The sequence below is a fragment of the Salmo salar genome, chromosome ssa09 (genome assembly GCF_905237065.1).
Source record: "Salmo salar chromosome ssa09, Ssal_v3.1, whole genome shotgun sequence".
Taxonomy (NCBI): Eukaryota; Metazoa; Chordata; class Actinopteri; order Salmoniformes; family Salmonidae; genus Salmo; species Salmo salar.
Genome location: NC_059450.1, coordinates 20994187 through 21007231, shown reverse-complemented (window position 1 = coordinate 21007231; position 13045 = coordinate 20994187). Strand labels below are relative to the sequence as shown.

Genomic DNA, 13045 nt, shown 5'->3' with positions numbered 1-13045 from the left:
TAACATTACTACACAATTCTGCACTTACATCTTACAGAATTCATTCATTTCGTGAAACACTGAGAGGTATCTCTCTTTCTCTCTTTCACTGAGAGATAGGCTACATGGCTGAGAATAACAACCATAGAACAGATACTGCTTTGTGTCTGCTGTTTTGTCCACTTGGGAGCAGACTCCCCATTCATGGCTGGCTGCGCTTGGTGACATTGAGCTCAGGAGGCTGCAGTTTTTCAGAGGGTCACTGCAGTAATGAGTGCTCTTAAGGGGCTGTTACACATACGATATAGTAGTTGATGTTCTGCAATCCTACAGATGTGGGGGTACCTCTCAGTGGACTGAGTTGAACTGTAGTCAGACTGAGCCTATAGGCCTTTCTGTATAATAGTATAACCTTTACTTGTTTTATGTATTAATTAATAAATGAAGACAAATGTTTTCTTTTTTCAGTTGTATCACATTGATATATTTTATTGTGAGATACATAGGTTAGTCATACAGAGGGGATTGTAAACTTGACTTCCTCTTTGCAGATTGTTCAATACAGTATGAGCTCAGGTTTGTCTGAGCACTGGCATGCTTTACCTAAAGTAATGTATTGTAAACATGAGCAGCTGGGTTATAGTGGTTATTACACTGTGTTTATTGTGGCTACAGCAGCTGTCAGCCCTGGAAAGCGTTTGCTCCTTGAGTAGATTACACTATACCATTTAATACATGTGTCATAGGAATACTAATCCATTTTCATCATGACTCACAACATACCACACTATGACTATCTGACTTTCTAATGTTTATATAGCTCTTGAAGAGGCAATCTGCGATTGCTACATCCATTTCTGGACATGTAAATTCATGATTAATATGCATAGATTTTTGAAGAATATAACTTATAAATCCCTCATGAGCATAGTAAAATGTTCTTACCCCATCAGAACCCAAAATATAATCTTGTTCTACTCCTTTGTTTCTAAACAAAGTAATTGTAAACAAACACTGTATTGCCTCAATATGGTTAACTGTAATTGTGATCTAATTTGATCTCCTTGCATCCATAGCTTTGTCTATGAATTTGACAGTGGTTACATTTCTCCAGCCCCATCCCTCAGCTATTTACCAAATCAGGGGCGGTTTGACCAATTTGTTGTTGTTTGAACTGCAGATTGCCCCTTTTTAAGGCTTAATGTAAATGTAACTTAGTAGATCATGTTACGTTTACTGTGGTGCAGTGCAGAACAAGGTGATAAACCAATATTTGCTTTACGTGCACGATAGAGTACACAGAAGCCTATTTAAGGCACTAGCTAACAGACCACAGCCCTGTTTAAAGCCAGGTTCTTCTTGTTCAGTCGCTCTGTGTGTTGTCCTGTGTGAGACTGTGGCCATGCTAGAGGTGAAATGAATACAATTGACAGTTTTTCTCTCTGTTTGACCATATTGCACTGTGGTGCAAATGAAGACTGAAGACCTTGGGTTGTATGACTCTGGATGATCTAGCCCAGTTTGACAGCCAGTTGCAGCTCTCTCTGGCTGCGTGGGGATACTACTACGAAGACTACATCAAGCTGTCCACGGGCGTCAAGGTTCTCCAGGCCTCTAGGGGGAGCCGCGACCAAGACTACGAGATCCAACTGGTGCACAACCTTGCTGAGAGGCGGCTGAATGAGAAGTGGTCTATCGGTGAGTGCCTGATCACTTTGTACACATTGTTTGGCAGGTGTTGGAAAGCTTCTGCCATGGATTGAGACTTAGAGTGACTTCAATAGCTGTCTGTAGAAGATACTGATGTATTGCAAGGACCTAGCGTTTCACTGTTTTATCAAGCAATAGCCACACAGATAAGCAGAACTAGGTAATATGTTGTAAAGGGGAAGTTGACTGTTATTGCATAGTCATGCTGAAACAATAAGTGCAATAACTGTTTAATGGATGTGTGTGTGTGTGTGGGGAGTATGTGTGTGTATATGAATGGAAAGGTGACTTACATATACAGTACCAGTCAAAAGTTGGGACACACCTACTCATTCAAGGGTTTTTCTTTAGTTTTCTTATTTTCTACATTGTAGAATAATAGTGAAGACATCAAAACTATGAAATAACACACATGGAATCATGTAGTAACCAAAAAAATGTTAAACAAATAAGAAAATATATTTTAGATTCTTCAAAGTGACGCCTTTGCACAATCTTGGCATTCTCTCAACCAGCTTCATGTGGTAGTCACCTGGAATGCATTTACATTCATGATTAAATACTTGAACTTGAACACTTAGAGATTGAACACTTAGATTGTCAGCAGATGTGGTTTTCCTGCAAGAGTTACATTTCAAAAAAGGACTAATGTAATATTTAAAGAGGAGCTGGGTTGGAGAGGCCTATGCTGCCACCTAGGGCTGAGCGATATATCTAATTAATTAAAATGAATGTTTTTACCAGATATTCCAATCCCTGTATTCCAGAAATTTTTTGTTTGTTGTATTTTTTGTTTTTATGAGCGTTTATGTCCGCTTGTTCTCATGTTGTCTTTTTGGTCTCGTCTCGTTCGCTCCTTCTGTGCTGTGCACCTTCCCATTTACACCAGAGATCTGTATATAATGACGAGATGAAACTTCTCGCTTCGCCTCTTTCTCCAAAGCCCCTCATCCTACCACTCACAACAACTAAGATGGGAGATCACTTCTTCCTCTCTGACAAATGGTTTCAACTTGCTATTTGAGGTTTGGGCCAACGGAATCGGTCATATGGACACCGAAACACATTGAGACATTATTTTACTGTAATAGAGGAAAAGTGAGCCTTTCGAACCATACCCTGTTTATGTTTCAGCTCCTTACATTTCAAGCAGAGCAGACACTAATAAAACGGATGTACCAATGAACAATTATTCTGGAAAATGTATGCTCAGTTTGTTGCACTCGTTACGGTACCACATATCAGAGAGGTGCGGGGGTCTGCCTTAATCGACATCCATGTCTTCGGTGCCCGGGGAACAGTGGGTTAACTGCCTTGCTCAAGGACAGAACGACAGATTTTTACCTTGTCCGCTCGGGGATTCAGTCCAGCAACCTTTCGGTTACTGGCCCAACTCTCAAACAACTAGGCTACCGAAGCATGGAGGTGTGATGGTGTGGAGGTGCTTTGCTGGTGACACTGTCTGTGATTTATTTAGAATTCAAGACACTTAACCAGCATTGGGGGCCTCCCGAGTGGTGCAGTGGTCTAAGGCACTGCATCACAGTGCTAGCTGTGCCACTAGAGATTCTGGGTTCGAGTCCAGGCTCTGTCGCAGCTGGCCGCGACCGGGAGGCCCATGGGGTGGCGCACAATTGGCCCAGCGTCATCCGGGTTAGGGAGGGTTTGGCTGGCAGAGGTGTCCTTGTCTCATCGCGCACTAGCGACTCCTGTGGCGGGCCGGGCGCAGTGCACGCTGACACGGTCGCCAGGTGTACGGTGTTTCCTCTGACACATTGGTACGGCTGGCTTCCGGGTTGGATGGGCATTGTGTCAAGAAGCAGTGCGGCTTGGTTGGGTTGTGTTTCGGAGGACGCATGGCTCTCTACCTTCGCCTCTCCTGAGTCCGTACAGGAGTTGCAGCGATGAGACAAGACTGTAATTGGATACCATGAAATTGGGGAGAAAAAAGGGGTGAAAAAAAAACCAATAAAAAAAAATACCAATTAAAAAAAAAAACCCCAGCATGGCTACCACAGCATTCTGCAGCGATACGCCATCCCATCTGGTTTGTGCTTAGTGGGACTATCATTTTGTTTTTCAACAGGACAATGACCCAAAACACACCCCCAGGCTGTGTAAGGGCTATTTGACCAAGGAGAGTAATGGAGTGCTGCATCACATGCCCTGCCCTCCACAATCACCCGACCTCAACCCAATTGAGATATTTTAGCATGAATTGGACCACAGAGTGAAGGAAAAGCAGCCAACAAGTGCTCAGCATATGTGGGAACTCATTCAAGACTGTTGGAAAAGCATTCTAGGTGACTACCTCATGAAGCTGGTTGAGAGAATTTCAAGAGTGTGCAAAGCTGTCATCAAGGCAAAGGGTGGTTACTTTGAAGAATCTAAAATATATTTTGACTTGTTTAACATTTGCTTTGGTTACTACATGATTCCTTGTTCAAATATTTTTTTATTGAACACACAAGAATGGTGTATAGGTATTTTGTAGAAAAGACAAGTATGCAATTCTTATCTAAACATAAAAGAGTGTGCCGTGGCAAGCACATGCCACCCAAGGGTAGATTCCAATATTACAATTGAGAGTGAGTTAAAATGTACAAATTCACAGCGCTGACTGGTCCAAGTAAGAGAGGAGAGACTGCCAGATTTGATCAAATGTTGATCATTTATTGTATTTGCCAATTCCCTGAGCCATAATTTGGTAGAGGGAGCTTCCTTCCTTTTCCAAAACAACAAGATACATTTTTTGGCTGAAATGAGACTGTAAGAGTTGAGTTGTTTTTGGGTTGGTTAATCTGTTTAGGGTTTCAGACACTCCCAGGATGATCAGAAGCGGGTCTGGGTCAATTGAAGTCTCCAGAACTTCAGACAGGATCCTAAAAATTCCACACCAGTAACCATACAAGTTAGAGCATAGGGCAAAGCAGTGGAGTAGTGTACCCTGCTCAGCATGACATTTATCACACATAGGGGATGTATCAAGAAATATCCTATGCAGCTTAGTTTTGGAATAGTGTAATCTGTGTAATACCTTGAATTGTATAAAACGATGTCTGGAGTTAATGGAGCAGGTGTGGATATACTCCAAGCGATCTTCCCAGTCTGCCAAAGATATGTCAGTCCCTAGCTCTTCCTCCCACTTTGTCTTAATGGCATCTGTAGAAGGTGTGGTAACAGATTGAAAAGCGTCATATAGACGAGATATCAGTTTGCGTGTGGTGGGGCATATTTTTATGCATCTGTCAAATATGGACGGTTTAGCATTCCCAAATGTCGGAAGATGTTTTCTAACGTAGTCTCTAATCTGTAGGTATCTGAAAAAGTTACTTCTGGGAAGATTATAGGTTTCCCTCAACAAATCAAAGGAGGCAAAGGTCCCTTCTATATGTACCGTGAGGGAAAAAAGTATTTGATCCCCTGCTGATGTTGTACGTTTGCCCACTGACAAAGAAGTGATCAGTCTATAATTTTAATGGTAGGTTTATTTGAACAGTGAGAGACAGAATAAAAAAAAAATCCTCACTCCCCTATGGTATTGCTCCCTAGTTCTCCCCATCGCTCAAAGGTGTTATCAAGGTTAGAGGGGGCAAAGGAGGGATTCCTGGCAACAGGGAGTAGGAATGATATTGGTCTAAGGTCAAAGTAGACTTTAATTTGCTTCCAGATTCGGACTGTGCAATGTATAATAGGATTGTTACTATAAAGTGACATCTTCAACTTGACAGCGCCAATATAGAAGGGCTGGCAATCCTCACGCTCCATACTAAGCCAACCAGATGACAGAAGTGCGTCATCCAGCAGAAACGTGACAGCATGGAGGTTAGCGGCCCAATAGTAAAATATAACATTTTGGAGAGAAAATCCTCCTTCCATCTTGGATTTACAGAAGTGTTTTTTTTTTTTTACAATTCCAGATGGATGGCTTGATAATTGAGTCCAGTTGTTTATGAAAGGACTTAGGTATGAATACTGCAATTTTCTGGAATAGGTAAAGCAGTTGTGGGACGAAGACCATTTTAATGGCATTAATTCTTCCGAGCAATGAAATTGGGAGAGTTCTCCAAAATTATATGTTTGCCTTGAGTTTTTGCATCAGAGGGGGGAAATTCTCTTTAAATAGTGAGGGGTATTGTTTGGTAACTACAATTCCTAGATGGGTACATTTTTCTGAAGATAACTTAAATGGAATCAGTACTAACCAAAAGGTGTTTTGCAACCTTATGGGCATTAATTCACTCTTGTTCCAATTTATTCTGTATCCCGAGAAGGTACCAAACAAATTAATCAAATCAAGAATAGCTGGAATACTAGTTTGGGGTTCTGTTACATGTCATCTGCATATGTCATCTGCATATAGTGAAATCTTATTTAGAGTATCTTTAGTATTATAGCCATGTATTGCTGCATGAGATCTGATTGCCTGAGCGAGAGGTTTAATGATTAGAGAAAAAAGCAGAGGCGACAGCGCACAACCTTGCCTTCTCACTCTATAAAGGTTAAATCGTGGCAATTGGTTAGTGAGTGATTGGTTAATGCGTATTCTCGCACAGGGGTTCCTATATAAAAGCTAGATCCACTTTGTGAACCCATCTCCAATATTACATTTCTGTAGGACCTTGAATAGTTAGGACCACTCAACTTGGTCAAAGGCATTTTCGGCGTCCAGAGATATAATGGCAAGGTCCACGTTGGGTAACCTCTGCGAATACATAATGTTGAAGAGGCGCCTGAGATTGAAGAATGAGTTTTTGTTAGGGATAAAGCCGGTCTGGTCCGACTGGACCAATTTGCCCACTAAAGTGCTAACCCTATTAGCAAGAGTTTTTACTCAAATGTTTTGGTCTGTATTAAGGAGAGCTATTGGTCTGTATGACCCCACCTCTTCCGGATCATTACCCTTTTTATGAATAACTGTAATAAACGCCTCATCCAAAGTAGGTGGGAGAGCTCCATCCTCATTGGCCTGAACCAACATTTTGTGCAGGTAGGGGGAGAGCATGTTGCTGAATGTTTTATAGAATTCACCAGGGAATCCATCTGGGCCTGGGGTCTTGCCACTCTTTAAAGATGTAATTGTTTCTTGAATTTCTCCAAGAGAGATTTCCTTATTCAGGAATTGGGAATCTTCCTGGTTTAGGGCAGGGAGATTACAGTCCTCCAAAACGTTTTTCATAATTAAGGGGTTAGGATCTGCTTTAGATGTATATAGAGTCTCGTAAAACTTACGGAATCTGTCATTGATGTTGAGGGAAGAGAGTAATTCCCCAGTTGCAAATTTAACTTTGTGAATCATTCGGTCACTCTTAGTTTTTCGAAGTTGTCTGGCAAGTAATTTATGTGGTTTGTCACCAAATTCAAAATATTTTTGCATGGCGGCATAGAGAAAAGATTTAGCAATTTTAACCTGAGAGAGACTGATGATATTCAAATTTTAAAGTGGTATTTTCTTTACTGTTTCTCCATAGATGGATGACTAGCATTCTCCCTATCCAGTAAATGAATTTGTCCCTCCAATTCTACTAATTTTTCTTCTCCAAGTCATTAAGGTTTCGAGGCTGACGTTTGGCAACTCGAACCCTCAGCTCCCTCCACAGATTTTCTATGGGATTAAGGTCTGGAGACTGGCTAGGCCACTCCAGGACCTTAATGTGCTTCTTCTTGAGCTACTCCTTTGTTGCCTTGGCCATGTGTTTTGGGTCATTGTCATGCTGGAATACCCATCCACGACCCATTTTCAATGCCCTGGCTGAGGGAAGGAGGTTCTCACCCAAGATTTGACAGTACATGGCCCCGTCAAATGATGCGGTGAAGTTGTCCTGGCCCCTTAGCAGAAAAACACCCCCAAAGCATAATGTTTCCACCTCCATGTTTGATGGTGGAGATGGTGTTCTTGGGGTCATAGGCAGCATTCCTCCTCCTCCAAACACGGCGAGTTGAGTTGATGCCAAAGAGCTCCATTTTGGTCTCATCTAACCACAACACTTTCACCAGTTGTCCTCTGAATCATTCAGATGTTCATTGGCAAACTTCAGACGGGCATGTATATGTATTCTTGAGCAGGGGGACCTTGCGGGCGCTGCAAGATTTCAGTCCTTCACGGCGTAGTGTGTTACCAATTGTTTTCTTGGTGACAATGGTCCCGGCTGCCTTGAGATCATTGACAAGATCCTCCCGTGTAGTTCTGGGCTGATTCCTCACCGTTCTCATGATCATTTCAACCCCACGAGGTGAGATCTTGCATGGAGCCCCAGGCCAAGGGATGTTGACAGTTCTTTTGTGTTTCTTCCATTTGCGAATAATCGCACCAAATGTTGTCACCTTCTCACCAAGCTGCTTGGCGATGGTCTTGTAGCCTATTCCAGCCTTGTGTAGGTCTACAATCTTGTCCCTGACATCCTTGGAGAGCTCTTTGGTCTTGGCCATGGTGGAGAGTTTGGAATCTGATTGATTGATTGCTTCTGTGGACAGGTGTCTTTTTTACAAGTAACAAGCTGCGGTTAGGAGCACTCCCTTTAAGAGTGTGCTCCTAATCTCAGCTCGTTACCTGTATAAAAGACACCTGGGAGTCAGAAATCTTTCTGATTGAGAGGGGGTCAAATACTTATTTCCCTCATTAAAATGCAAATCAATTTATAACATTTTTGACATGCGTTTTTCTGGATATTTTTGTTATTCTGTCTCTCACTGTTCAAATAAACCTACCATTAAAATGATAGATTGATCCTTTCTTTATCAGTGGGCAAACGTACAAAATCAGCAGGGGATCAAATACTTTTTTCCCTCACTGTATACACAAACACCACAGAAGGCTGGTGGGAACCTAATGGGGAGAGCGGCCCGCCGTAATGACAGAAGCAGAACGGCAGAGCGGCCCGCCGTAATGACAGAAGCAGAACGGCAGAGCGGCCCGCCGTAATGACAGAAGCAGAACGGCAGAGCGGCCCGCCGTAATGACAGAAGCAGAACGGCAGAGCGGCCGGCCGTAATGACAGAAGCAGAACGGCAGAGCGGCCGGCCGTAATGACAGAAGCAGAACGGCAGAGCGGCCCGCCGTAATGACAGAAGCAGAACGGCAGAGCGGCCGGCCGTAATGACAGAAGCAGAACGGCAGAGCGGCCGGCCGTAATGACAGAAGCAGAACGGCAGAGCGGCCCGCCGTAATGACAGAAGCAGAACGGCACAAGACACCAACATGATATCCAGGTGTCTAATGCCACCCCATCTGCCCCCACCCAACCATCACCACCAATAAATGGTATGATAATAAGAAAAATGTAGGAATCGTGTTATAATTGAGAAATAACGAAACAAAACAAAAATGGGGGAATATAAGTATATCCATCCGAAAGTGTCAATGATCAAACCTGACAAGCCACTCAAACAGGCATCCTCTAAACTTCAACGACAGGTCAGTCTTCCAGCCGGAATGAAAGTGAAATGAAAGCTCTAACCGCCCTCCATTGGCCGGCTCAGCGTCTTACATGTCCAGGAGCGACAATAAAACGGCAGCCCTTGTCGGCAGCCCTTGCTGAGACTGTTTAATAAGGTTTCATCCGCTATGACATAGTATGGATTTGAGTCCATGAGCACAACACACCCTAACACACAATGACAAGGCACTCTAACCCGTACGGGGGATTGGTACATATTCCCGGTTAAACTTCTCTGCATCCAAAACCGAGGAGAGATCTTCTCACCGGAAGGAGGGGTAATTCTGAGTCTGGCAGGGAAGAGCAAGGCTGGGCGAAGATGGAGTTTGTAGAGTTTGGTCATGACATCTCTGTGGCCAGCTTGATGCTTCGCCACATTGGGCGTGTAATCATCATAGACACGGAAGGGATGTCCTTTATGTAACAGGTTACCCCTCATTCCAGCCTCACGCAGGATAAGATTCTTGGTCTTGAAACTGTGACAACAGGTGATTACTGGGTGAGGACGTTGGCCCGGTCCAGGCACGGGGAAAAGAGATGATTACTGGGTGAGGACGTTGGCCCGGTCCAGGCACGGGGACAAGAGATGATTACTGGGTGAGGACGTTGGCCCGGTCCAGGCACGGGGACAAGAGATGATTACTGGGTGAGGACGTTGGCCCGGTCCAGGCACGGGGACAAGAGATGATTACTGGGTGAGGACGTTGGCCCGGTCCAGGCACGGGGACAAGAGATGATTACTGGGTGAGGACGTTGGCCCGGTCCAGGCACGGGGAAAAGAGATGATTACTGGGTGAGGACGTTGGCCCGGTCCAGGCACGGGGACAAGAGATGATTACTGGGTGAGGTCGTTGGCCCGGTCCAGGCACGGGGACAAGAGATGATTACTGGGTGAGGACGTTGGCCCGGTCCAGTCACGGGGACAAGAGATGATTACTGGGTGAGGACGTTGGCCCGGTCCAGGCACGGGGACAAGAGATGATTACTGGGTGAGGACGTTGGCCCGGTCCAGGCACGGGGACAAGAGATGATTACTGGGTGAGGACGTTGGCCAGGCACGGGGACAACAGGCGAAGAAGTCGGTGGGGCGAGAGCCAGCCTCCACCCCCTCTGACAGACCAACAACGTGAATGTTGTGACGTCTGGATCGGCCCTCTAGATCGACCACTTTCACAGAAAGCCTCTGCACACTGTCCTGCAAGGACGTGCATAGCTTCTCTAACTTGTCGATCCTATCAGCATTGAATTCAGAAGCCTTCTCAAGGTCCTGTCTTGTTGTTTGGTGGGGAGGAGGGCTCCGATGACGATTTATTGTCCTTTAGTCGCCTATTACTCGGCATGTTCACATAAAAAGTTACAATATTTTATTAGAAAGAGACTTAGTAGGTTAAGTTAGATTGTTTTGCAAAACAGTTGCGGGAGCCTCTCTCACACACAGCCGTTCACTCCAACATGCTAGCTCCGCCTCCCTTACTACATGATTCCATATGTGTTATTTCATAGTTTTGATGTCTTCACTATTATTCTACAATGTAAAAATAAAGAAAAACCCTTGAATGAGTAGGTGTGTCCAAACATTTGACTGGCATTGTATATATATGTTTTGGTCATTTAGCAGGCACTCTTATCCCAGAGCGACTTACAGGAGCAATTAGGGTTCAGTGCCTTGGTCAAGGGATCAGGGATTCGAACCAGTGACCTTTCGGTTACTGGCCCAACACTCTTAACCACTAAGCTACCAACCGGTTAAAACTGGTGATGGATAGTGAATATGAATATGTGTAGGAGGGTGGGAGAGAATGGGTGTGTGGATGCATAGGGTATATGTTGGGCGGGAATGGATGAGTAAGTTGATGGGTGTAAGTGTGTCAGAGAGGTAGGGAGGGAGGGTGGGAAAGGATGGGAGGTTGGGACAAGCTTAGCTTGGGTGGGCAGGGATGGGAGGTTGGGACAAGCTTAGCTTGGGTGGGCAGGGATAGGAGGTTGGGACAAGCTTGGCTTGGGTGGGCAAGGATGGGAGGTTGGGACAAGCTTGGCTTGGGTGGGCAGGGATGGGAGGTTGGGACAAGCTTGGCATGGGTACACAAGGGTGGGAGGTTGGGACAAGCTTGGCTTGGGTGGACAAGGATGGGAGGTTGGGACAAGCTTGGCTTGGGTGGACAAGGATGGGAGGTTGGGACAAGCTTGGCTTGGGTGGACAAGGATGGGAGGTTGGGACAAGCTTGGCTTGGGGGTAGAAAGCAGGGAGGTGGAGAGGGATGGGTTTGGCTTGGGAGAGAGAGAAGTATTTAACTATACTACAACGTCATTTGATTTACTTTTTTGACTTTCAAACCTGCTGTAAAATGAGTAAGAGTTCTGGATCGATTAGGAGAGGATGTTGAATTTGTCATTAATTTGTCATGGTGGTTATTGGTGAGAGTGGAGAGGGGCTCTTTCTGGGGGGATTGGGATGGGGTGAATGGGAAGGCATTAGACACTTCTCTTAGGTGTGTGTGTCAGGCCTCCACTCATCTATGTACAATGACATAATCCTCAGACTGTTGGTACACTAGGAGAGGGGTTGGAGCTTTAAAGGCATAGCACCTCAAAGTATGTTTTCTGTTAAATGTCTGTTCAGCTTGCATGCTCACACGCTCTGTAGATGTAATGTATACAATAACTATGTATTCATACTATGACTCCCATTTCATGAAATGCCCACTGCCCTTATACGACTGCTAAAATGTTTTATCTGGTTAACTTTGATTGTATACAAGATCAACAAAATCCAACTTATTACATTTACTCCTGAGGTGCTGACCTGTTGCACCCTCTACAACCACTGTGATTATTATTATTTGACCCTGCTGGTCATATTTGAACGTCTTGGCCATGTTCTGTTATAATCTCCACCCGGCACAGCCAGAAGAGGACTGGCCACCCCTCATAGCCTGGTTCCTCTCTAGGTGTAAAACGAACAATGACTCAATAATCCATGCCTTCTGGGAATGCTATAAAGCCCAAAAGTTATTGGAGGAGTTAGAAAGTTGGCTGTCAGAATATTACAATGTAAATGTACTTTTAATCCGCCTGTCTGCGTATTTCAAGACATGGCATATGAGGGTGCCGTGAGATACCCGATGGGTTGGACGATACTTTTCTCATCAATCATCTTGACAAAACGTATACTTAACTGGAAATTAATCGTTAACACAATGGAAAGGTCAAATGCTTTATTATCTAAATGTGCGTAGGCGTCGGAGAGATACAAAATGGTGCGGTTTGAAGTCATGTGGCAGAGAGTAATACGAGTGCTGAAGATGGTGGTGTGAGCAGGTGGGTCTGGGCGGGGGTGATGTTGTGGATGTTTGTGTGCATCTGTTTGTGTGCGTCTGCTTGTTGTTGTTTGTACATGGATGTTTTGGATTTAATAAATCGTAATTATAAATCAAATCTTTCACCCCCCCAAAAAAGTGCAACCACATAATGTTAAGAAGGTAGCCTAGGCCTATGTTGTTACATTACAAGTCTCCAATGTACCATTTCCTATCCTAATTTACATACTGTAGTACACACACCGATTCTCATTGGCCTATACACTTTCAATTAGCAAATAGCTATGCTTCCTGTGATAGGTATCTTCTCTGATGCCAAGAATAGCCTAACTCCTATTCCTGGAAAATCTTGATTTGCCTTTGTTATGTGGTGCATCGGTGAATAAACACAGTGTCCACATTGGGGCTGTTCCCAACAAAAAAAAAACTTGGTCAACCGAGAGTCGTCTGTTCTTTCGACCAATCGATTGAAATGTTTAAATGTGGGCCTCCCGAGTGGCGCAGCGGTCTAACAGACCCGGGTCACGATCCCAGGCTGTGGTACAGCTGGCCGTGACCGGGAGACACACAATTAGTCCAGCGTCGTCTGGGTTAGGGGAGGGT

The 13045-nt window shown here is 44.4% G+C and overlaps 1 protein-coding gene across 2 annotated transcripts in view; it reads left to right on the top strand.

The window, feature by feature from the left end:
- The window catches only part of LOC106611059 (apoptosis-resistant E3 ubiquitin protein ligase 1), a 31601-nt gene that overhangs the window by 2294 nt on the left and 16262 nt on the right, over positions 1-13045 (top strand). For both annotated transcript variants that reach the window (XM_014210909.2, XM_014210910.2), the window contains exon 4: positions 1457-1677. In XM_014210909.2, the coding sequence (XP_014066384.2) occupies positions 1457-1677 (221 nt within the window). The remainder of the gene's footprint in view (positions 1-1456; positions 1678-13045) is intronic.